Here is a 20,413-nt window from a genome sequence, read left to right on the forward strand (position 1 = left end):
CTGTGAAATAGTCTACTTTTAACTCTTCCAGTTTTTAAGGGGACACCCTAAAGTATTTTTCAGTCCAAATCCAAGATGTAACATGCACAAGGTAACTTTTTTGGAGTGTGTTCTATGTTTTTTAAACTAAGGACATGTAGGACAAATCAGCTGTCCTTTTGGTTTCTGGGATTCAGGGACATAAGTGTTTAAGAGCCTGTCATGGCCCCAACTTCTATAAATGCATTTAATCCCTTAGTAAGCAATTAATACATTTGGTTTCCAGGTTATTTGCAGAAATTCACAGTTAAATGATGTGCTCTGTGAGTGCTGCTCTGCTTTAAATCTGATGCCTGGGAATTTTGCTGGCTAACCCACATTTTTGCACAGAAAGAGAGGTAGTGCAGTCATTCCCATCTCACCTTCTTGGTCCTTCAGGCTTTACTGTATCATCTTAATCTGACTTTCTCCAAGGCACATTTGAAATTTAGATTCATGCTTTCAGAAACAAAACTGAATTTGGTGTTTGCTTAAAAGCACAAAGATCAACAGTGTCGGAGAGCAAACTTCTGTGTGTGCCCACAAAACGTGCCTGGCACACAGCAACAGCTCGCTCCACAGCTTGTGCCAAGACTCCAGCAGGTACCAACCTGAGACAAAAATATGTGTTTACTAACAAGTGGACTCCATAAATAAAGATGTCAGAAGCCACTGGAAAGCCAGGTGCAAGAGTGTTCAATCACTCACTGAGAAGCTGGTATTTAAGGCATCCACTTGAAAACTCCTTACTGTGTATGTACAACTCCTTAAACATTCAGGCACCCGTTCAAGTGTGTTTTCAGACACAACTGGCTTTGAGAGATTCCTTCAGAACTAAGGATCTGCCTGAACAGCCTGAAGCAAATAATACATTAATACAGCTTAATGAAGGGTATTTTTATTACCCTTACATAAGGATAATTTCAGCTAACATACTGTAGTCTGCCTTTGTAGAAATCTCACTGATAAAGAGGAATGCATCAAGCTGCAATAGCCCATCACCTTATCATAATGTAAATATGTGTTCATACACAAAGAAGAAATGACCAAACTACAGTATTTCCTTCTGGAACCAGTGACAAGGACTTTAGCTCTTGTAACTCCTTCCATCAGGAGGTTTCTCTTTGATTGATTGTCAGTTTACAGCAAAAACTCAACTTAAGCCATTGAAGATCAACTACTCTACTGCCTTTAATTCACAGAATAATCACAAGAACTACCCTGACCAACTAAGAGGAATTTTGTTTTAAGGCTAAAATATACATTCGGTAATCTCTTTGTTCATTTGTTTAACTAGGATCAAATTGGACAAATTCTTGCTAGAACATGACTGTTCCCAAGACCTTGAACTTAATGGGAAGACTCCTGCTCCTTTATTAGCCTGTGGGTTATTAGGCAGATATATTGCTCATTTTTGCCCCTTTCACAGAGTCTGTGGAGCCTAGGAAATAAACAAAAATTCTAAAACCATGACCTGCAAATGGTGGAACAATCTAAAATCAACTGATTTAAAGTAATTGCTAAGGAAAATGCTAAGTAGTGTGCACAGAGCACCACTCCAACAGAGACCACCTGTTCTACCACCCATTCCCACCAGCAGCTCTAAACCACACCATGCTGTGCCATGAAGAGGGATGGAACTCATTGCCCAGCATGGGCAATCCATCTAAGTGGAGATGGTGATGCACTAAATGAGTCAGCCTCCAGTGATGTCTGTTTCTCTTGACTACAGATGGAACCATGGTTGATTAGCTCAAGGTTTATACATCTTGGAGAGGGACTTTGACTAGGCCCTTTAGGGACAGGCCAAGGGGGAATGGTTTTAACCTGACAGAGGGGAGACTGAGATGAGCTCTTAGGCAGAAGCTCTTCCCTGTGAGGGTGCTGAGGCGCTGGCACAGGGTGCCCAGAGAAGCTGTGGATGCCCCATCCCTGGCGGTGTTCAAGGCCAGGCTGGACGGGGCTTGGAGCAACCTGGTCTAGTGGAAGGTGTCCCTGCCCATGGCAGGGGGTTGGAACTGGATGAGCTTTATGGTCCCTTCCAACCCAAACCAGTCTGCGATTCTATGGTTCCATCTAACTTTCAGGTGCCTAAGTTTAGGCACAGGAATTCTCCTCCCACGTATGTCTCAAGACAGACAAGTTAAAGCTTTAGACTCAGACCCACAGGCAATGTTAAAGCCTGTCACCCCTGAGCTGCAAGTCTGCATTCTCACCTCTTTTCAGGAGCAATGTCATGCCTCATTGCAGCGGTGCAGCCTAGGGACAAGCTAATGGAAGGGAGGTGCTGTATGGTTAATTACACCATTAATTGAGGTTATCTTAGGCATTTTATTTTTTGCCCCTACCTTCAATGCTCCAAATCACACCTCTCTCCCAGGGCACCTAAGTTAAATGTCTGCAGTTACATAGTTTGAATACCCCTGAGGTCACTTCTGCTCACCTTAACAGGTTGGCAGGAATATAGCTCCAGATCTGGTAACACTTTGAGCAGAGTACAGAGAACACAGTGATCAAAAACTCCTCTCAGTAAAACAGACTCCCATTTATCACAGGCTGGGACAGCACCACTGAAGAGAAGAGCTGGGAGGACAGACTGATATATTGAAGGGAGAATCAGCAAAGCAGCACTGGTAGGCATGGCTAGCTGTAAGGATGATACCATACTGACTTTGCTTACACCAAGAGGTTGCTTACTTGTTTATGGTTGTTTTCTTCTTCTGCTTTTACCCTGGCTATGCCTTTTGGACGTCTGTAAAGCCTACTGCTAACAAAGTGGTGCTCAACAACCAAAGACAGAAGCACTGGAATGATCTGACATGGCATATATGATACAGATCCTATGACCCTCCTAACCTTAGCTGTGAAAGAGTAAGCAGGTAATGACAATACCTGCAATAAGCAGGTGGCAAAACTTCAGACTAAAGCTCAGCACCAGCTTAGCTGCAGGAGATGTAGTACCTGCTCTCACTAACACTATGGTAACACTGCCTGTTTCAAACAGCTGGGAAAGGAAACAGTGGAAGCTGACAAGACTCTTCCAATGAGCTCTTCTTCATTAGTCTTCCCCAAAATACATCAGCTCTTTCTACTCTTCCCCAAAGAATCAAATGTCTTCTTGAGGTGATAGGTCCTCTTTCTTCATCTTGACTCACCCAGCTCTATGAGCAAGTGCCACATGATCCTCATCACAATGCACAATGGTAATACCAAAGGATATCACACGCAATACAGTCAGCTTAGGAATAACCTAAGGGCAAAAATATTTCCACAACATCCTCAAAGAAATAAAATCCAGGGGCAGAGGTCTTGGAAACTTCAAGCCTCGGCAGTCTTTTAAGAGCAAAGGCCCACAGAGGACTGTAAATATCCATCCTTTGCCATTCTAATATTCTTACTCATTTGTCAGTTTATACCACTGATTTTATCTCCTTTAACCTGAATCACAGAATCACAGACTGGTTTGGGTTGGAAGGGACCTTAAAGCTCATCCAGTTCCAACCCCCTGCCATGGGCAGGGACACCTTCCACTAGACCAGGTTGCTCCAAGCCCCATCCAACCTGGCCTTGAACACTGCCAGGGATGGGGCAGCCACAGCTTCTCTGGGCACCCTGTGCCAGCGCCTCAGCACCCTCACAGGGAAGAACTTCTGCCTAAGGTCTCATCTTCATCTCCCCTTTTGCAGGTTAAAGCCATTACCCCTTACATACTAATCTTACATCCACTACTGAAATGGGAAATCAATTCAACAAGCCTAAAAATGGGAATGTGTACAGGATGACAATACTGACTTATTCTTTGAATATTCTTCTATCAATTCCTGGACAACAAGTCCACAAAAAACTCATACATGCTGTCTGACAAAGCAAAAATGATTAAATGAATGTTGTCCTCCTCCTGCTCGTCTTCAGTCTGTATTAGTCCTTCTAAAATACAGGGGTGGATTCAAACACAGATCTACACTGCTGAGTACTGCTCACATTACAGACTGCTGGGACATGTTGGATTCTTACAGAGCTGGTGGATCACAGGAAGCCTATACCACAATTAACTGTTCAGCCAACTGAGTCAAAAAATCCTAATCTTGTAGACTACAAATATAGCTGCTACTTAACTGTCACCAGCTGCTGAGGGAAGGAGAGTGATTCAAGGGCAAGGAAATTCTGTACCTGTAAACAAATGCTTACTGATCATAGGCTTGAAACCTAGTGAACCTCTGATCATCTTGCTAGAACATCCTAGGCTTCCTTACCAGAAAGTAAAAGAGGGCAGAACTGTCTCCTCACGTTCAAATTGAAGCTTAGAAGTTCACCATGTTTCATAGAACATACCTGATTAAAGTCAGGGCTCAAGCACAAACGTGAAACTTCAATTTTCAGATACACAACCTGATACCCACCTAATTAACTTCTCTGGGGTGACAGGGTGTGTTAAAGAGTTAAGAGACTGGGAAATACCTAGATGCAATACAAAGATGGAGGACCTAGATAGAAGCAGGGACTTCAAAAGAGACGGCGTGTTGTTTTTCCAGCACAAAATGCTCAAATTTTACTGTGTTAAAGACATCCAAGGAACTAGACAGAGATACTAAAAATCTGACTGGACATAATCCTAGGCAATCTGCTCTAGCTGACCATGTTTTGAGCAGAGGGGCTGGACTAGCTGCTCTACAGACATACCTTCTAACCTCATCCACTCTGTGGTTCCACAGGGGACAATATAGATCAGTGGCACCTGAAACACAAGTGTGGCAGACAGATTATCTTTTCTGAGAGCGAATGATACAGCTGGGGGGAAGAAATTAAACAGAGAAGCTTTTGTGCACGTAAAATCCATGACTGTAATGACAGACAGCCTCTCTGCATACAAGCTCCTATGCTTGAAAACCGACAGCTGCATCACAGACCTAAAAAGCAGCACGATGGCAGGTCTTGAGAGGGTTACAGAAACACGCCCCAACAGTATTATCTCAGGTAATATCATTTAAGGTGTCAATCACCACAGCATGAGTCTCATAAAGACATTTCATTATATGATTTCATCATAGTTTTCAGGGCCTGTGATGGGCTAAAGCAGCAGACTGAATCAGATGATGGACTGAGGGAGTACAGCCTCCTCCAGCATGAGTAAACCCACGAAATCCACCAAGAATGCACTGCAGGAAGCTTGGTACTCTTGCCAGACCTGGAGAAGCAAGGAGGCCCAACACTCCACCACACAAATCAACCTGCTGCAGAGGAATAACAACTATTTTTCCTTGCAGCTCTCCCTGTTGGTGCCATGCTCATGTGCTGTGTTAGCACTGACAAGGCAGCACTAGAATTGCCATAGGTATGACTCAAAGGTATTCAGGTTAAGGACAGCATTGAAGATGACTAGCTATGAGAAGAACTTCCAGCAGAAGCACTGGCTCACCCATGTCAAACATAGCATACACAAACACAGGTCCATCAGAGTAAGGAAGTTACTGTGAATGTATCCAGCAGGTATCTGACAGCCTCTGATGACAGACATCTCCAACACACTCCTTCTGAACTCCAAATCTTGCTGTCATGGGGCACACATCAGTGCTCAGCCAAACAGCTCCCAACTCACCATCAGCTGGGGCACTGCACTGGCTTTTTCCCCACTGCGTGGCTCAAAGCTGGCACTGTGGGCTTTCTAAATCCACGGCTGTATTAAAGACTTCCAACTTGTGCTTCAACAGGCACGTGTGCTTTGCCACCCATGGTACGTGCACACACTGGCTGGCAAGCTATTTTTCCAGCACGTAGGTGGCCGCATGCCTCTCTGCCATCTGCCACTATTCAGTTTTCACTGCTGCTGAAAACAACCCTGCTCTGATTAAGTTTAATGAAGCAGGAAACCCTCCAAGTACATTCTTCTCAAATAACCTGCTTACTGCTCTGTCTCACCTACTGCCTTTACCCCTCCTACCTTCCTGCACTCCTGAATCCATTGCATTCCTCCTATTTTGTCTGTTATGAGTGGACTGCTCAGTTTCCAAGAGAACAGGAAGCCACTGGGAAATGGGGGAAAACCTAGAAATTATTTTTAGATTATTTAATGATTTCATGTGTAGCAACAAATAGAAATTTGCAAGTAAATATGGATTCTACCCTACTAGGCAAGGGCTTAGATAAGTGCAATGAATGACAGAAAAATCCCAAACTTAGCTCCTTCTGAACATCCATTTGCAAGACAAAACAGCTTCTTCCAGTGGAAAATGGGATAACTGAAGGTGTCACATTGACAGGTGACCAGCTATGACCAAAGCCCATTTATTAAGTCCAATGCCCCCTGAGAAATCTGCAAGTAGTATTGCCTCTTGCTAATACTAGTTACATTACTCTGAATTTCCACAAATACTGCTCCTGAATGTCCTTGCCCAAGGCTCAGGCTTGATGGTGTTTTCCCTTTCTCCATCCATAACAGGCTGTAGATCACTCCTCTCTGCACAGTAGTGCAGATCTGCAGGCTTTTCCAGAACTGGGCAGGAAAAGCAGGCTGTAGACATCTTGGCTGTGGCTGTTTGAGAAGACTGGCACACTTACTGAGGAAGCTTTCACTGCAACTCCTCCTACCTCTGCTAGACAATGCTGAGGATTCCATTTTCCAGAGATCCTAACTGGGTCCATCCCAACAACCTACATTCACTCTGAAAGACAGGCGAAATTCTTAGCAGAAGGAAGAGAATGCTACTCCGTCCCTGGACAAATGTCCTTCCTTGACCCAGGAGAGACCTGAAAGCCTTTGTACATACCTAAACGTTCTCATGCTTGCACATGGCCCATAAATCATGTTCTGAGCTGACTGCATCTCCGTCATGCCATGCACCCAGGTAACCATGCTCAAACACAGCTCCTGAAACCATCCCAACACTTTGCCTTTGCCTGAGTAATGCACACCCCCTCCCAGCAGTTTTGGCATTAATGCTATTCCGAGCAAAGGTGAATTCCCCATTTCGTTTCAGTGGCTGGACACCTTACTGACAAGTGCTCTTATAGGTTTGTTTAGGTGGTGACTTCTTTCTCACTGCTCCCAAAATGCAAAATGAGGGACAATAAAAGATTATTTCTGCTACTTTACTTCTGTATGACTACTGTTCATTCCATACAAAGGAACTTATATTAAAGTATCCAGTGGTCCAAAGGAGGACCATCTGCTGCATCAAGCCTGCAAAAAAAGTGTACTCCCTTTTTCTAAGCAAGTGACTGTTCACTGAAGCTAACTAGCATTACATTGAACTGGATGAAAATAGTGAACACAGCACCCTTTTTTCCCCAATTTGTATTCTGCAAACAGTCGTCTTTAACCATAGTAGAAAACTAAGCTAACACTGTTGTTTTGCAACATGATCCATTTCTGTAACAAAAAATCATTGCTATTTGTAATAGGTCAGATAAAATAGCACCTTCTTTAGTAAATGAAATGCTGGTAGGTAAAGAACCACCTGAATTACTCTTTCAGCCCACATACTCTGCACAACATCCTCACATTTCGTGTTTGTCCCTCTGCCTTCAACTGAACGTACTGATTCCCCAGACAGCTCAGGCATCTCCTGAGGAGTTCAGAAGTTACAATGAACTGGCTTACTAAAAAGGCTGTTTACAGCAGTGCCTTATTGCTAAGAAATCCGTGTCTTGATTCTTTGGCAAGGCACAATTACTACCATCAAGCTCTGGCTCTCCCCTCTAACCCTGAGGCTTTGTACTGGAGCTCCCACCTGGACCTAGAGCGTGCTCAGTGACTGAGCAGGGCACATTCTCAAGAATGAAGACCGTAAACAGCTGCTAGCATAAAGTAACATGGCCTCGCATGGCTGCCATGAACCTCTGTCATCTGAAGGGCAAAATCTGATGTATTGCAATGAGGATAACGATAAAAATATAAAGGCATGCATCGTGTTCCAGCCCCTAAAAACAAGCCTTGGCCAAGGCAAAGAGGATTTTGCAGGTTGACAATAGCGACTGTCATGTTTACAAAGTACACAGTGCATGATCATGGTGCACAGCAGAAACGCAACGTGTTTTCAGGGCTCAATACCAGGCGTTCACTTTAGACAAGTGTCTGCAGAGCTCCTGGGCCAGACCTTGAGCTGGGAAACTGTGGGCAGAGTCAAGATAAATCTCTGCTGACGAGCAGCTACACAAGGATTTCTTGAAGTAAGAAACGACACCTATTTCTATTAGTACAGAAAGATAATACACTTACATATAGATACACACACGTGCATAGATGTTAATGCCAACACTGACATCTTACATACATAACATACATACAACTCATGTCACATAGAGCTGTCTCTGGATGATCGCTCAATGTTGAAATACACAGTGCAAAAATAGGAATGTATTATCCTTTGAGACAGTGAGACTTCCCTCCCCCACTCCCAATCCAAGTTCATGAACTGTGCATTTCAGCAGGAGTCACTACCTCAGCCAGGACCTCTAAGTCTGGTTGAGTCTAAAAGTCTTTTTTAAGCCTCATACCTGAACCCTCATGTAGCTGGGGTACTGAGCATGAGCTGCCTCCTTTCCTGAACGCTCCTTAGTTTCAGACATAACATCAGCACTTCTGTGATGGTGGGACTTCTGATCATGGTGGCCGTCCCTTTTCCTGGCTTCTGAGGCAAACAAGACGTGGGTCAGCCTGTCCAGATAATGCTCCAGCTCTTCCTGGCTGTGCTCCAGTTGTTTGCCGACATCACTGGGGACAAAGGAGGAGGGTGGCGGGGGGCTTCTGCTTTCCCTCTCTTTCTTGGCCTCTTCCATATGTGGGTTATGCCTCATTAGAAGAAGCACTATGATAAGCAAGATCAGGCAGAGATACACAACCCAGACTTCTTCCATCTTGTCTGGTGAGATACCAAGAAGCTAGTAGTGCCTGTTGAAGTACTCAGAGGGAAGAAGACAGATGAGCCAGGTACAGTGGGTGCTCAGCGCTTCCTAGCCGTCAGCATCCGCAGGAAGGAGTGTCGCCAGGAATCAAAGCACCGTGGTAATTGATTTTCTAAGTTTTCTAAAGCAGTGTGGCTTACAAACCTTCCTGCAGTTCTAAATAGGACAGCAGCACAAACAATGAGCAGCAAAAAAAAGAGAAAGAAATTAAACAAAGAAAATAAAACTTTGTCCTTGAAGTAAAATAACTTTAGCAGAAAAATACAAGATCATCTGTCACAGCTCCATATGATCTTAAAATAGCAGAATCTCTCCTCTTTTTTTGCTTAAGGAGCTGCAGGTTCAATGCCTATTCTCTTCAAATAACTCTCCTTCTGTTACAGTATTCAAACTGTTGTCTTGCTTGAAGTGGCAAGCTTTTCTTCTTTCTAATTCAAAGAAAAGAGAAGTTAGGATTGGGGTTTTCCTCCCCAAAGGAAGAGAACAGAGTATTTTATCCTTTAGGGGTCATTACACGCTGAGTTCACACTCTATCCTCAGCACCCTTGTAACAAATTTAAGCAGCAAAAAGGAGTATTAGTCACCCGACTTAGGGATTCAGTAGGACCAATCTGTTGCTGGCTTCCTTCTGTCCTTGCTGGTCTTGGGAGACGGAGTCCTCATAGAGGCGGCTTCTGGGACTCAGGAGGTAATTTCAGCTGAGCTTTGTGGGGATCCCTTGGAGATCCTTTGTAGCCTGTTCCTCAGTGACTCTGCCCCCCATTACCTAAAGCAGAAGATAGGCAGCCCAGAGACGAGTAAGTGCATTCCCACTGACCAAGCCCAAGGGAAGGGGTTGAAAGAACTTACCAGTTGGTGCCCAGCATCCAGGTTGACAGCTGAAATGTAAGCAGAGATGAGCAGCTACCCAGGCAGGGCTGCCACTGCCTGCTCCCCACCACGGCAGGGTCTGCCTGGAAGGGCATTGCCTTTCCTAACCTTTGCTGGGGGATCTGTTTACAGATGAGGGTGCCAAGCCTAAGAGCAGAGATCACACCCAGATTTCTGCTGCCTCTATGTAGAAATATTCTTGGGCTCATTCCACCACAGAAACAACTCCAAAATTCTTCACTTTGTTCTCAAAATCAAGACCTCTCCCATGCATTGCTACAGTGGATGGTCTGAGAAAAGTTACAGCATCCCCATTCCCCCATCCCATTCACTTTAGAAGTCTCAGCTTTTACTTTTTCAAGACCAATGCAATTGAGCAAGATTTGCTCTAGGGGCAATGTTGTACTTCACACCCCCTTTCTGCCTTGTCTTAAAGTCATCCCTGAGGTCATAGAATCATAGAATCCACCGTTCCCCCAGCACTGCAAAGGCCATCACTAAACTACATCGCTGAGGGCCTCATCTACACAGTTTGTAAACATTTCCAGGGACAGTGACTCCACCACTGCCCTGGGCAGCCTGTTCCAATGCCTGAGCACCCTCTCAGTAAAGAAATTGTTCCTAATATCCAGTCTAAACCTCTTCTGGCACAGCCTGAGGCCATCTCCTCTTGTTCTATCACTTGTTCTCTGGGAGAGACCAGCCACCTCCTGGCTCCATCCTCCTGTCAGGTACTTGTAGAGAGCAACAAGGTCCACCCTGAACCTTCTCTTCTCCAGACTAAACCCTCCCCAGTTCCCTCAGCCGTTCCTCATCGCACTTGTTCTCCAGGCCTTTCACCATCTCCATTGCCCTTCTCTGGACCCACTCCAGCACCTCAATGTCTCTCTTGTACTGAGGGGCCCAGAACTGAACACAGGATTCAAGGTGCAGCCTCATCAGTGCCCAGTACTGTGGGACAGTCACTGTCCTGGTCCTGCTGAACACACTATTGCTGATACAGGCCAGGATGCTGTTGGCCTTCTTGGCTGCCTGGGCATAAGCTGCTGATGTTCAGCTAGGTCAATTAGCACCCCCAGGTCCTTTTCCATGAGCAGCTTTCCAGCCCCTCTTCCCCAAGCCTGGAGCATTGCATGGAGTTCTTGTGAACCTCATCCCATTGGCCACAGTCCATCGATCTAGCCTGTCCAAATTCCTTTGAAGAGCCTTCCTATCCTCCAGCAGATCAGCACTCCCACCCAACTTGGTGCTGTCACAACCATGCTGGAAGTTCTTGCAAGCAGTTTGCTGCTTACGAGCCTGGGCGTGGCACTGCTGCACTGCATTTAGGTGGTCAGTCACCAAAGAGATACTGTACCACAAATCCAGGCATCCTTTTGGTGCTGATGCCAAACGCACAGCACAAAATGGAGAAGATGCAGAAAAAGAGGCAAGACAGAAGTGAGCTCAATTTTCTAGCAAACCTTATCTACAGTTCCTTAATGCAAGAGCACTGGAACAGAGCACTCAAGCAGATGAGAACACCTTTCTCCCTCACTGCTGTACACCATCAGTGCCTACAGGCATGGATCATACCTCCAGCCACACATATTACAGTAACTCATAGAGCGAAGCCCTGACCCAAACCTGAGAGTGCTGTGATAAGAGGCATCACTGAAATCATAGCCAGCAGTGAAATCTGAAAGAAAGAAATGCTAAAAGGGGAGAACACTAAGGGTTTTAAAAATGTCATTAAGACTGCATTGTGGCTGCTGTGAAGGGAAACAGACTAATGGAGCAGTGACAGCATTTTGTAACTTCAAATAATAGTTTCCTTTCAAACAAATGATAATGCAACAGAGGTGCTTCAAACATCACAAAGCATTAAGAGTGAAGACTGCTCCAAGTTCACATGCAAAATACTACAGAGTTGCCTCTTCAAGACACAATGATTAATGAAATAACTTGGGCATGTCTGTCAAAAAGGCAGGAGGCATCACCTCGACTATGAAAACAGGAAGGCAAAACACCTTGGCCAGGATCACACAGTTGTGAACTGACCCAGCAGGCTCTGGTCCTGCACACAGGCGCAGGCAGGGCTATGAAGTATTGCCTCGGTGAACACCTGCCTTCCAGGTCCTCTAGTAATGAAGCACTGCAAAAGGAATATGGTCTGGCTGGTCAGCATCTTGTGAAGACCTCTGAGAAGCCACAGGAGCCATTCACGTGTTAGAATGCTTTTTTCTCTGATCTCTTTGGAGACACACCGTCTGGATTAGGTTACATCAAATGTCCACCTCACCAGCTTCTTTATTCTAGTTGTGAAAGCCTAACAAATACTATAATCACAAGGCAATTATCTAAGAATGCTTCCCAGAATAATACTGCAGCCTTCCATTGCACAGGATGTTAAACATTTTACCAACACTAGTTGTGCAGTTTCCTGCTTGAAAGGATTTCCCAGGTAGCTGACTTGCAACTGATCCAAGTAGAGGGAAAAAAAAAAAAAAGAGAGGAATAAGATCAGCATGGCTAGTAAGAGAGTGATTCCAAAGTATATCATCCAACCTTGATTATATTTGCAATTTACTGTAAATATTCTTATGTATTCTGTATTTGGGAGGAATTCCTCAAATTTTTGCTCAACTGACCTCCATGGGAATTTATATGAATAATGGGATTCTTCATGTGGAAATAATTATCCTGTACTAGATGTACCTGGTCAGCCTGTCTATTGCCACTACAGATTTCTCTGTGTGCTCAGCTAGGCCAAGCCTGGAGAAAGGAGCCTGCTTTGCTTTTCCTCCATCCTAAGGACAGTACACTTACAGAAAGTGCAAAGTTCATTTCCAGACCTGAGAATGATTGACCTGAAACAAGGTAGGAACAAAATACCTGTTTTCCCAGACTTATGCTGCATAACCAGCTAGGAAAGAAAACAAGTGCAGATCCAAGGTCATGTACAAGATGCTTTTTAATCTTACTAAATGGCATGAAAACACAAAAAGTTTGATGACACAGCTTCTGCATGCGTAATATAAGGCCCTGGAAATAAAAAAAAATATAGTATAGTGTTGTTCCACACAGTCAAAGTCCCAGCAGTGCTCCTCGGCAAGCAAAAGAATTCATTTGCTCACCTACTGATTTCCAGAAGACTTAAAAGTTTTCTCTGCATATTTTTCCTCATCAGGTATGTTACCCAGGTTCAGTTTCTCCTTATGCTAGATATGCATTCTTTAAAACAAACAAAAAATATCACAGATGGAACCAAATGTATCAGAGATTAGTATTTTTTTTTTTTTTTGTAGCCAACATCAGGTTTTTTGAAGCCTTTCCTAGCAAACGTTTTCCACCATCTCAGCTGTTCCCAGTACACCCTGGAACTTGCCTACACTTTTCTTGCCTCTCAGGCAGGATGACTGGACTATAAAAATGAAGGAGAACACTGCACCCAGGGACACCTGATACCATCTTTCCTTTTAAAGGACTTCTGTTCCTTCAGCTTTTTTAAGCTTAAAGAGGAAGATTTTCTGCATAAACACAGGAGATGGGTTGTAGTATTGAAACACTGAAACTCCATTGTGTGGAGAGACACATTCAACTGTTCAGGTAGCAAAAATATAATACAAATCCAACGCAGAAGAGTCAGTGGGCTTTCTCAGTTCATTCCACCACCACCCAAGCTTTGGCATGCAGCTGATTCAGCCTCTGAGTCACTGGTGATTGTAACTGGGCTACTTATACAGTAAACTTGTTTTTTAAGAGCCGATTGTACATCCTTCCCAGCTGGCCAGTACCTCACTTCAGCAACAAAAATCTATCCCTGTCTGGAAACAACTGTCCTTTCATCCCTAAGCTAGATTAAAGCAACATTTGCAATTGTCTTTGAAGTCTATACCTGTTCAAGTGAATAGACGAATGAGCAAGGACAATTCTCACTCATTTTCCTCCAAGACCCTGAACTCCTACTCTAGGTGGCAGTGATGACACACACTGCCCAGGGCATTCTGGATACCAGAGGCTACATTAACTCACATGGAGTAGAAGCATCCAACTATCCATTATAGCTGGATGCTTCTGTGCTGAATCTTCACAGAAGCTTTATCTTCTTCTGAAAGAGGAACCTTACTTTAGAAAAGACTGAGTTTTTTGGGTAATATTTCCTACTGCACAGCATCTTTCCATCATTCTTAGGTTTACCGGATATATAGCACAGGTTTCAGCCATAGTTTTAGAGTTTCCTACAAGAAATTAAAGCGAAACTCTTCTTGCGAAGGTGTGAATTTGAATGGGCCTGTGTTAAGTGCCCTGGGTGATTCTGAAAGGCATCCTGCTGAATCTTGGCTTTTCCTGCAAGCTTCTGAGCACTTCCGGATGAACTGGCCTTTCTTCTTGCAGATGCTTCTCTTCACTTTCACAACTCTGGCAGATTTCACAGCTCAAGGAGGGGAGCAAAGAGCAATGAAAGATGTTTACTCATCTCATATAGCGAGGTCTCACTCTGTAAAGCAATATGAAAGGCAAAGCACTTTCATTTTCTCTTCCCCCATCATGCAAAGTTCTCCTACCTGCTTCCATGAGCTTCAGCTCTTTGCACAGCTCCTCCTCCATCTTCTTCCTGTAGTCTCCAAACATGGCTCTCATGAGCTGACGCTTCTTCACCAGCGGAGCCTTGTCACTCCGCAATGTCTTGATTGCACGGAGAGCCTCGTCGACTGAAGCACCCAAAGGAGAAACAAGGCACAGTTTAAGACCCCAGTGGCTCTCTGCTCCAACATGCCTGCCAGCCCTTTCCACAGGGGAGATCTCTTATTCGCTGGAATGCTTACCCTGCTTTGGAGTGGATTTCTGTGTCTTCAGGCCAAGTTCCAGCTGTTCCACACACCAGTCCACCTCCTTCCACAGCTGGTTCCCAGACTGCTATGCAACATGAAGCAGAGTGAGCATGACAACCAAAAATTAGAGCAGCAGGTGCTACACAGGAAAAAAACATCTGCATAAAGTCAGGACTATTCAAGTTTCATGTTCTGGTTGTCACTTTATAGACTTCATGACTTTCCCCTGTGGCGTTTTTCACTGGACAAACGTAAAGCACTGGACAAATATTCAGTTGCAACTTACTGCCTCTATTTGATGGATTTAGTATTTGGCTGTCATCTAGATGCATCATCAGAATGCTATTTTCTGGAAAGCTTTCCAGGCCTTTCCTCTGAAAGAAGCTGTCAAGTCAACTTACAGGTGGGAGGAATAAGCATTAACAAAAAAAATAAAGCTGCCCCAAACCTGCCCATAATCAAAAAAGCAAAGAATGGACAAAATTAGAAGCTGAGTCTTGGTGTTTCAGCTCCTGAAACACCGAGCTCTGGTTGCCTGCACAACCAGAAATGCATGAAAAGGAGGCTGAAGCCCATGAAGATGAAAGAAGCCAAGTCCCATTGAGCAAAGCCAGCTGGCTAACTGGGCAGTGGCAGGGAGAAGGAACGAGAGCAGCACCCTGGGGCTGAAGCAATTCTTAACTGTTATGTACATGTAAACACAAAAGCATTCATGCTGTCTCCTCTTCCTTACAACAGTGTCATTCCAATGGACTGAAAGAGTTTTAAATCATCTTTCTATCTTTCCATCACCTTCCTACCTTCCCGGTACTCAGCTGTGCTTATTGGTAGGGTTGTTGCTGAAGCAGCACTATGGATGGAATGCCTGAAGAGGCAGGTAACCACTCAGTGCAATTTCTGTGTAGAATGTTAATGTAAGCAAGTGTTTTGCAATTCTGGATTTCAGTATCACTCAGCTGGCATTGTTCGTTAATAATAACTATACCAGTGCTGGAAAGAAGAATGAAGTGAAGATCTGGACCTTAGCAGAACACCAGAAAACCTCAGGGTGTGCCTTAATGGTGTGTTTACACATAACTTACAACTTCAGTCTATTTTTGGCCATGCCTTACAAGAATCTCAGAAGTACCCTTAAGCTTCACATCAGACCCTGCCATAGCTGCTGCTATACCAGGCAACAGCTCTGCACCTCAGATTTGCTATTTGTGTTATGTGGGCAATTCATCCTACCCAGTAACATGCCAGTCAGGGTACAGTGCCTGGTTCAGCATGCACAAATACCAGCTTAGCTCTGACTGAGGAGAGCTGCCTCTAGTTTTTTTAAGAAACTGTGGCACCCAGCTTCCCAGGATTAGCCATCAGATGTTTAAACATGAAATGTTTCAGCACAAGCCTGAAGCAGACAACGAAGGACCATTAACTTCTTCTCAGCTATCAGGTTCTTCAGGTGTCTAGCAGAGAAAGAAAACAGCTGCTGTAAGAAATAAGCAGCAACCCTGGTCTTTCAGGTTCTCTCTCAAGCCACTACACTGTTAAATATGCAAAGAGATGAAGCTTCCCTTTTGCTCCAGGGTTTATAAATTACAGGATCCCATCAATATTTAAATACCTGAGAGGTCTCATCCTGGTGGGAAGTACCTGCATTTTGACATCTGCTAGCTTCTGCCTTTGCCTTTCTGTTGATCTCAGTTTCTTTTATCTCCTTTTTATTGACAGATGTTTTTTGTTTCTTCTTCTTTTTCTTCTGGGCAGCTCCATCTGCTGCTTTCTCTGCCACTGTCCCATCTCCAGGAGCAGTCTCTGACTGGGGGATCTTTAATGTGACATGGCTTCTATCCTCTTTGGGTGAACTACCTGTAGTTTGAGTCAATTCAGACTTCTGCAAGGCTGCAATCTGTGGTACACCTCCTGATTCAGCAAGCAGAGAATTACCCAGCACCTCATGACCTGCTGTACAGTCTGTCTGTTGGCTTGCTGGAACTAACTGACTCAGAGGACAGTCTTCATCTGTGATGGCAAAGTTGAAAGCAAACTTGGGTTCTTGTCCAGAGGCAGCAAAACTCAAGGCTCCATTCCTGTGCTGCTCAGTGGCTCCAGCATTGGTTTCTATCTGCTCATCACCACTGACATCAGGGACTGTTTCCAAAGGTGTGCCAGTTGCTTCTGGGTCGCTGTCAGAAAGTGTAAAATCAAATTGGAAGCTGTTGTCAGGCAACATGAACCACTTTGGCTTTGCCTTGGAGATTTGGTCAGATTGCTCCCCATGCACCACACCATCTGAAGCCTGCCCACTACTCTGCTGTACCTCCACATCACCAGGTTTCATGTCTAGGAAAGAAAGCATAATGTTTCTATCAACTTGCCAGTTCCCTACTGCAACTTGCCACTGCTACTGCAACTCCCTCTGTAAGACACTGCCACAGAGAGGCAATCCAGTCATAAGCTGCAACGTAAGAAATCAACAGAAAAGAACTAAATGTCACCATCACCTGACAGTTCAAGCTCACCTGCTTTGTCCATGCACATCTGATCGTCAGCCATCTTGAGGTGATAATCCTCAAACACGCGGTTCATCACTTCTTGCTTATTCACAAAAGGGGTGTCATGGGAGCACAGGACCTTGAGAATGCACTGGGTCTCCTCTGCTGCACTCAAGAAAAAGACCAAAAGAGACAAGAAGCAGGTTACAGTAGGCCTTACACACCACACTGTGGGATGCTGATGACTGGGTCTCCTCTGAATGTGTCGTGTTCATACCACCTGACTAATCCATGACTGGCATTCAGTTGAAAGAAAACTCAAAGTGCTCCTAGAAGCTGAAATACCATGAAATGTTCTTAAAGGGGGTGTGCGTGTGCGTGTGTAAATAAGTAGATTTTAACTGCTTATTATATATAGTAAGAATCTTAAATTGCAGAAGGTGTGCTGCTAATGGCACAGAAGCTACACAGGGCTCAACAACCCTTCCCCCAAAACCACTGACAAATCCAAGAGCCTAGCTTGGTGTCTCTTCTCTGGAAAACTGGGAAAAATCTGAGTATGGAGCATACCCTGAAAAGGAGGAACTGTGCTTGACTCTCAGATGAACCACCCTGACCACAACAGTAATCCCAATTCTGTGAGTCAAATTCTCTAAAAAGCATAGCTGTTCCCAAAATACCTTGTTTTCAGAACTCCAGATATGCAGAATCTTCTAGTGCTTGTCTCACACATTTCAAGCCACAAAAAAGCTTGATGTACTCTGACGAGCATTTTGGAATGGACACCCCCCCATCTCCCCTGGCTGCAGTGCACCTCTCTGGGACTCTCCAAATGAGGTGTATTTTGCAGACTCAACAGTGAGTCCCATGCTAGAGACAGAGTAATGACACGCAAGTGCAAGGCAGAAGTGCCACAGAGGGGCTGCAGCCACCCACTAAAGTGGGTGCCACGGTCCTGAGCACACATTTCCATCTGCTTTCAAGGGGTTTGACTGGCTGTATTCAAGGCCTGCTCACTATTAAGAGCTGCCACAAAGAGCTAGAAAAAGTTTCAGCCTCTCGCTCTGCTGCTGGACACTAGGTACCAAGCACAAGACACAGGTGTAACAAAATGGTCCAATGGTTGAGCCTGGTGTGTGGGCATGAATTCATCACTGCTATAACCTTCGGTGATCCAGCAAACACTCACCGTGGCACCTTACAAAGGGTAGTCACACCACTCCTCTAAATGTTAACTACCAGCCATCAGCAGAAGCAGGATATATGTCTTCCTTCATACATTTACAAGTTGGACTGACTAGATGCAACTTCTGAAAACGATTTAATAGGATTTTATCTTTTGTGTAATTTGTCTTTGGAACATGAACAATAAGGAACAAGCTTCACAGAAATAAACCTACTGGTGCTTAAGGGGCAGATGCACTGATACAGTGTTTCACTGCAATCAGAAAACAAAAGCAGAGCTGTAGCAGAACCAAAGAATGATCCATTAGAAGGGAACATGAGAAAGAATAAAGAAAACAGAGAGAATTAATGTCACAGGAATAAAAGATAAGCTGCTTCCAGACAGACAAATCTTAAGTTCAATGCTTTATGTTGTTTTGTATTTAGAATAAATTCCATATAACCCAAGAATAGGAAAAAGTAGAAGCAGGAAAACACCCAGGTCAGAGATTGGAATACGGCTGTGGACTGTGAAGGAGGCAACATACCTTGTTTGGGGGTTGGGCTGAGGTGAAGATTTGCCTCCAGCTGTGAAATGCACCACTGCAGCTTCTCTTGGAAAGTGCCCTGGGGACCCTTGGACATGGGAAGGCACAGTGTTTAAAAGAAGCACGAATCTCTCACTTACAAAACTGATTCAAAACCAGAGTTTTCAGAAGTCCTCTCCCCTGTTATAGGAGGTCAAACTAAAGAGTCATTAACGCCTTTCTGGCTTTATGCTTGAAGTGTGTCATGTCACAGCTCAATTTATACCATAAATCAATACAGCACAGGGTGGGACAAATGCCCTACAATTCTCCCTATTTAGAGGGCACCAAATGAGCCCTCTTTATCTCAAAAATTAAAGACAACAAACTCTTACTAGCAGTAAACCAGCCCCTCATGGCAAACCAGGGCTTCCTGCTTATTTTATTGGTTTTAGGGGTGTTTGGTTGGTTGTTTCCCCACTCTTCCCTTTTTAAAGGCCCCAGTGGAAGATTTCTCATTTTTCCTGAAGTTTATTCTATGGCATAATTTCATTGAGTCTGTAAAACAAAAGCGGAGCTGTAGCAGAAGCAAACAACAAGCCATTAGATGGGAACACAGGAAAGAATAAAGGAGAGAATGCAGTATAAAATTCCCACCAGCACAGCACTGGCAATACACAGGATTCATCTTTACGCTGAACACAAATCCTCCAGACTGCTGTATTTACAGCCCTCCTGCCTCCTGCTAAGCACAGTAAGGGTCAGAAGCCCGCCCGTGAACAAGACAGCCCTTACGGCGCCTTAGGAAGTGAAGTAAATCACAACCCTGCCTCAGCGGGACACGGAGGTGACCAGGAACTGCAAAACGCGGCACAATGCCAGGGAAAGCGCTTTAAAGAGCCCCCGGGGGCTGAGGGCAGAGCTGCGGCTGGAGCAGAGCCTGGACCCCGGGAGGAGCCGGGGCAAGACGTGCTTGAGGCAGCGGGGACAAGCGAAGCCCTTACCTGCTCCATGCCGGAGGCTCCGGGCCACCTCCGGCCACCAACAGCAGGCGGACTCCCGGCTGCGGCTTCACCCTGGCAGCAGGGCCCAGCACCAACCAGCGGGCCCCGGGCCTGAGGCAGGCGCCGAGGGCGGCGGGTGCAGGCGCGGAAGGACAGGCCGCCACGCACCGCCCACCCAGCGCTCCGCGCCGCCATCCGCCCGCTCCTTCATCCCCGCGCAGCCGTTCCGCAAGCCCGCCCCAGGGGAAGCGGCGCCCTTCCCGGACAGCGCCCGCTCCCCGGCACGGACCCGCGGTAGGGAAAGCGACAGGCCCCGCCGCGGGCCGCCACCGGCCTTCCTCTGCCCTCGGCGGGGCCTGCGCGGTGCGACGGGCGAGAGACGGGCCGCAGGTGCCGAGGCGCGGAGGGGCCGGGACCGGATGAGCTGAGCTCCACCCTCGGCGGTGCCCCCGTGCCCCAGCTGGCCTCCTGTCTCCTGGGCCCGGGTCGGACGGGGCTTGGAGCAACGTGCTCCAGCGGAAGGTGCCCCTGCCCGTGGCAAGGGGCTGGACTTGGATGAGCTTTAAGGTCCCTTCCAACCCAAACCATGCTATGATTCATTTCCAGTGCCAGGGCACCGCTGTCCAGCTGTGGCC

General features: G+C 45.5%; 1 protein-coding gene across 3 annotated transcripts; it reads right to left on the bottom strand.

Moving 5' to 3' along the window:
- Positions 1 to 12,724: 12,724 nt before the first annotated feature.
- Positions 12,725 to 20,393, bottom strand: C6H8orf33 (chromosome 6 C8orf33 homolog). 3 transcript variants are annotated; one of them, XR_010613598.1, is made up of 8 exons: positions 19,779 to 20,393; positions 18,796 to 18,883; positions 17,111 to 17,248; positions 16,213 to 16,931; positions 14,598 to 14,688; positions 14,337 to 14,483; positions 12,906 to 14,206; positions 12,725 to 12,813 (listed from the first exon to the last, which is right to left on the bottom strand). XR_010613598.1 is itself a non-coding variant. In XM_065683582.1 (7 exons), the coding sequence occupies exons 1-7, from the start codon at positions 19,971 to 19,973 to the stop codon at positions 14,010 to 14,012; spliced, it is 1,575 nt and encodes a 524-aa protein (XP_065539654.1). In that variant the 5' UTR covers positions 19,974 to 20,393; the 3' UTR covers positions 12,725 to 14,009. The 3 variants fall into 3 exon arrangements, 2 of the variants coding, with proteins under 2 accessions (XP_065539654.1, XP_065539655.1); XM_065683582.1 differs by having other exon boundaries at positions 12,725 to 14,206; XM_065683583.1 differs by having other exon boundaries at positions 12,725 to 14,206; positions 14,598 to 14,685; positions 19,779 to 20,389.
- Positions 20,394 to 20,413: the final 20 nt, after the last annotated feature.

This window comes from Lathamus discolor, chromosome 6 (genome assembly GCF_037157495.1).
Source record: "Lathamus discolor isolate bLatDis1 chromosome 6, bLatDis1.hap1, whole genome shotgun sequence".
In the NCBI taxonomy this organism is placed as follows: Eukaryota; Metazoa; Chordata; class Aves; order Psittaciformes; family Psittacidae; genus Lathamus; species Lathamus discolor.

Excerpts from the sequence above, each read along its gene's own strand:
- C6H8orf33 (XM_065683582.1), bottom strand. The coding sequence starts at position 19,973 with ATGGCGGCGCGGAGCGCTGGGTGGGCGGTGCGTGGCGGCCTGTCCTTC. Across the intron at positions 18,884-19,778 it reads GAGCCTCCGGCATGGAGCAG|GGTCCCCAGGGCACTTTCCA; the intron begins GTAAGGGCTTCG and ends CCCATGTCCAAG. Across the intron at positions 16,932-17,110 it reads GATGTGCATGGACAAAGCAG|ACATGAAACCTGGTGATGTG; the intron begins GTGAGCTTGAAC and ends TTTCTTTCCTAG.